Source organism: Culex quinquefasciatus, chromosome 2 (assembly GCF_015732765.1).
Source record: "Culex quinquefasciatus strain JHB chromosome 2, VPISU_Cqui_1.0_pri_paternal, whole genome shotgun sequence".
Classification (NCBI taxonomy): Eukaryota; Metazoa; Arthropoda; class Insecta; order Diptera; family Culicidae; genus Culex; species Culex quinquefasciatus.
Window position 1 is genome coordinate 181,353,425 of NC_051862.1, and position 1,875 is coordinate 181,355,299.

At 42.2% G+C, this 1,875-nt stretch overlaps 1 protein-coding gene across 1 annotated transcript; it reads left to right on the forward strand.

The window, feature by feature from the left end:
- The first annotated feature begins 759 nt into the window (after positions 1 to 759).
- Positions 760 to 1,658, forward strand: LOC119767342. The gene is made up of 2 exons (XM_038255725.1): positions 760 to 1,122; positions 1,178 to 1,658. Exon 2 carries the CDS (start codon positions 1,258 to 1,260, stop codon positions 1,576 to 1,578), a length of 321 nt encoding a protein of 106 aa, XP_038111653.1. The 5' UTR covers positions 760 to 1,122; positions 1,178 to 1,257; the 3' UTR covers positions 1,579 to 1,658.
- Positions 1,659 to 1,875: the final 217 nt, after the last annotated feature.

Consider the following 1,875-nt stretch of genomic DNA (forward strand, 5'->3'; position numbering starts at 1 on the left):
TACGGTTCCACACTAAATTATTTATAAATAGCTCATTCGATAGATCTTTAAAAAATTAAGCTGTTAACTTTTTTATTGTACCAATCTGGATATTGAGAATTTCACGTAAAATTTTTATTGAAAACAGCTATAGGCGATCAAATGTCAAAAATGCCCCCCACTAGAGGGCGCTAAAATTTTGAGTGATGTTTATATATATCCTACAGCGAGTTAGATGGTTTGAAATTTGGATTTTTTATTTTATTATAAAATTGACATTAGTTTTTAATTAAACCATTTTTCGGAGAAAAATAAGTAGCTCAATTGATATCAAGAGTTTTTTTAATAGGCCCTATAAACATATGAAGCACAATAGCTTATTGGACCTTTAAAAGAAAAACTTTAGATATGAACAATAATAATTGCTTCATGGCCAGTTTAACCTGTTCATTATCTGATTCGAAATTCTATTATGTTTCACGTTTCAATTAACCGAACCCTTATCAATCAACTGCAAAAGAAGATTATTTAAATTGACTTACGGTTTTTGAAGTCGTGTCATTTGAAGTCGTGTCAAAAATACTGTACTGTTTATCTTTAATACATACATTTTAATAATATTTTCAGTTTATTGGAAGTCGAATGCCATTAAAATAAAGAAGTTGTTTGAAAAAAGCCCCCTGATTATTCGAGCGAAACATAAACTTTGACAAATATTTGCAGCGGCTCTTCTTGAAACTTGTGAAATTCATCAAAATAACATTAAGTTTTGTAACCGATGGCAGTTCCTGACCCAATCGTTACTGTGACTCTGTTTGTATCGCGTTAAATAGCATGCAGGAATATACTTGAGTTATTGGGCGGAGCTTCACTACTCCCACTGGCTAGGGCAAACAAAAGCCAAGACACCCTAGCAGTACGCAGCCAGTTCCATACCCCCACGATTGCTACCCCACAAGAAGGAGGCTACAAAGGAAACCGACGTTGGTAACTGTTTGGTAGCCGATTGGTAGCAAGGATTGACAGAAGTCTGGTTGGCGGCAATACCGTAGATGACTTGCAATGTCAAGAACCGGGAATCGGTCTATTTGCCCGAAGGACCCGTAACCAGACAGACCGGCCTAGAAGTCTGTCGGACAGCAGGTAATTGCCGCCGTAAAACCAAGTGTGACCCAGTACTAATGTGTCCTGTGAAAAGGACCCCTCAATGTTTGACCCTTAGTGTCATCCCTGGTCGACGGAGTGCCGTCGAAGCCGGACGTTTCGGACGTTTCCGTGATGTCCCCGTGGAACCCAACAATCCCGATGTGTCCTCGTCCTTGGTGCTCGATTACGGGCAATGTTCCGGCCAACCGTCAAAACCGGCCGAAGCCCCAATCCGTCACCATATTGGGTGGAGCACAGGACGTTCGGACGGGTCCACCAGAAGCCGCGCGCATCAACCGCTACCGAGTTCCAGGATCGGGAACCGTGATCCGTGTAAGCGACCGAAGGTCGCGTAACCATCTTCCGGAGGAGATTGCTGGAAGGAGGAGAAGCTGGGAGATCGTCGAGCTGCTGGGGCCCCAAGAAACCGGAAGGAACAGGTCAGATAGATAATAAGAAAGTGGGAAAGTTGAGGATAGGAAAGGGGTAGGAAGTTAGTAGGAAGAAGTGGGAAAATAAAAGTGTGCACAAAAGTTAAATAAAGTGGTGTTTCGTTTAGTAACTTGTAGTGTTTTCCTGTATCCGTCAAAGTTAGTGTGGATAAGCGTGCCGACCTTGAGGTGTTTTTGTAGAGTCCCTGCAGCGAGAAAGGTCTCGACTTACCACTAGTTACACTCTGGCGCCCAACATAAACTAGTCTTACCAGCTAGCTTTGAGGGTACAGTTCGGGATCACTTGAGTACACTAAAC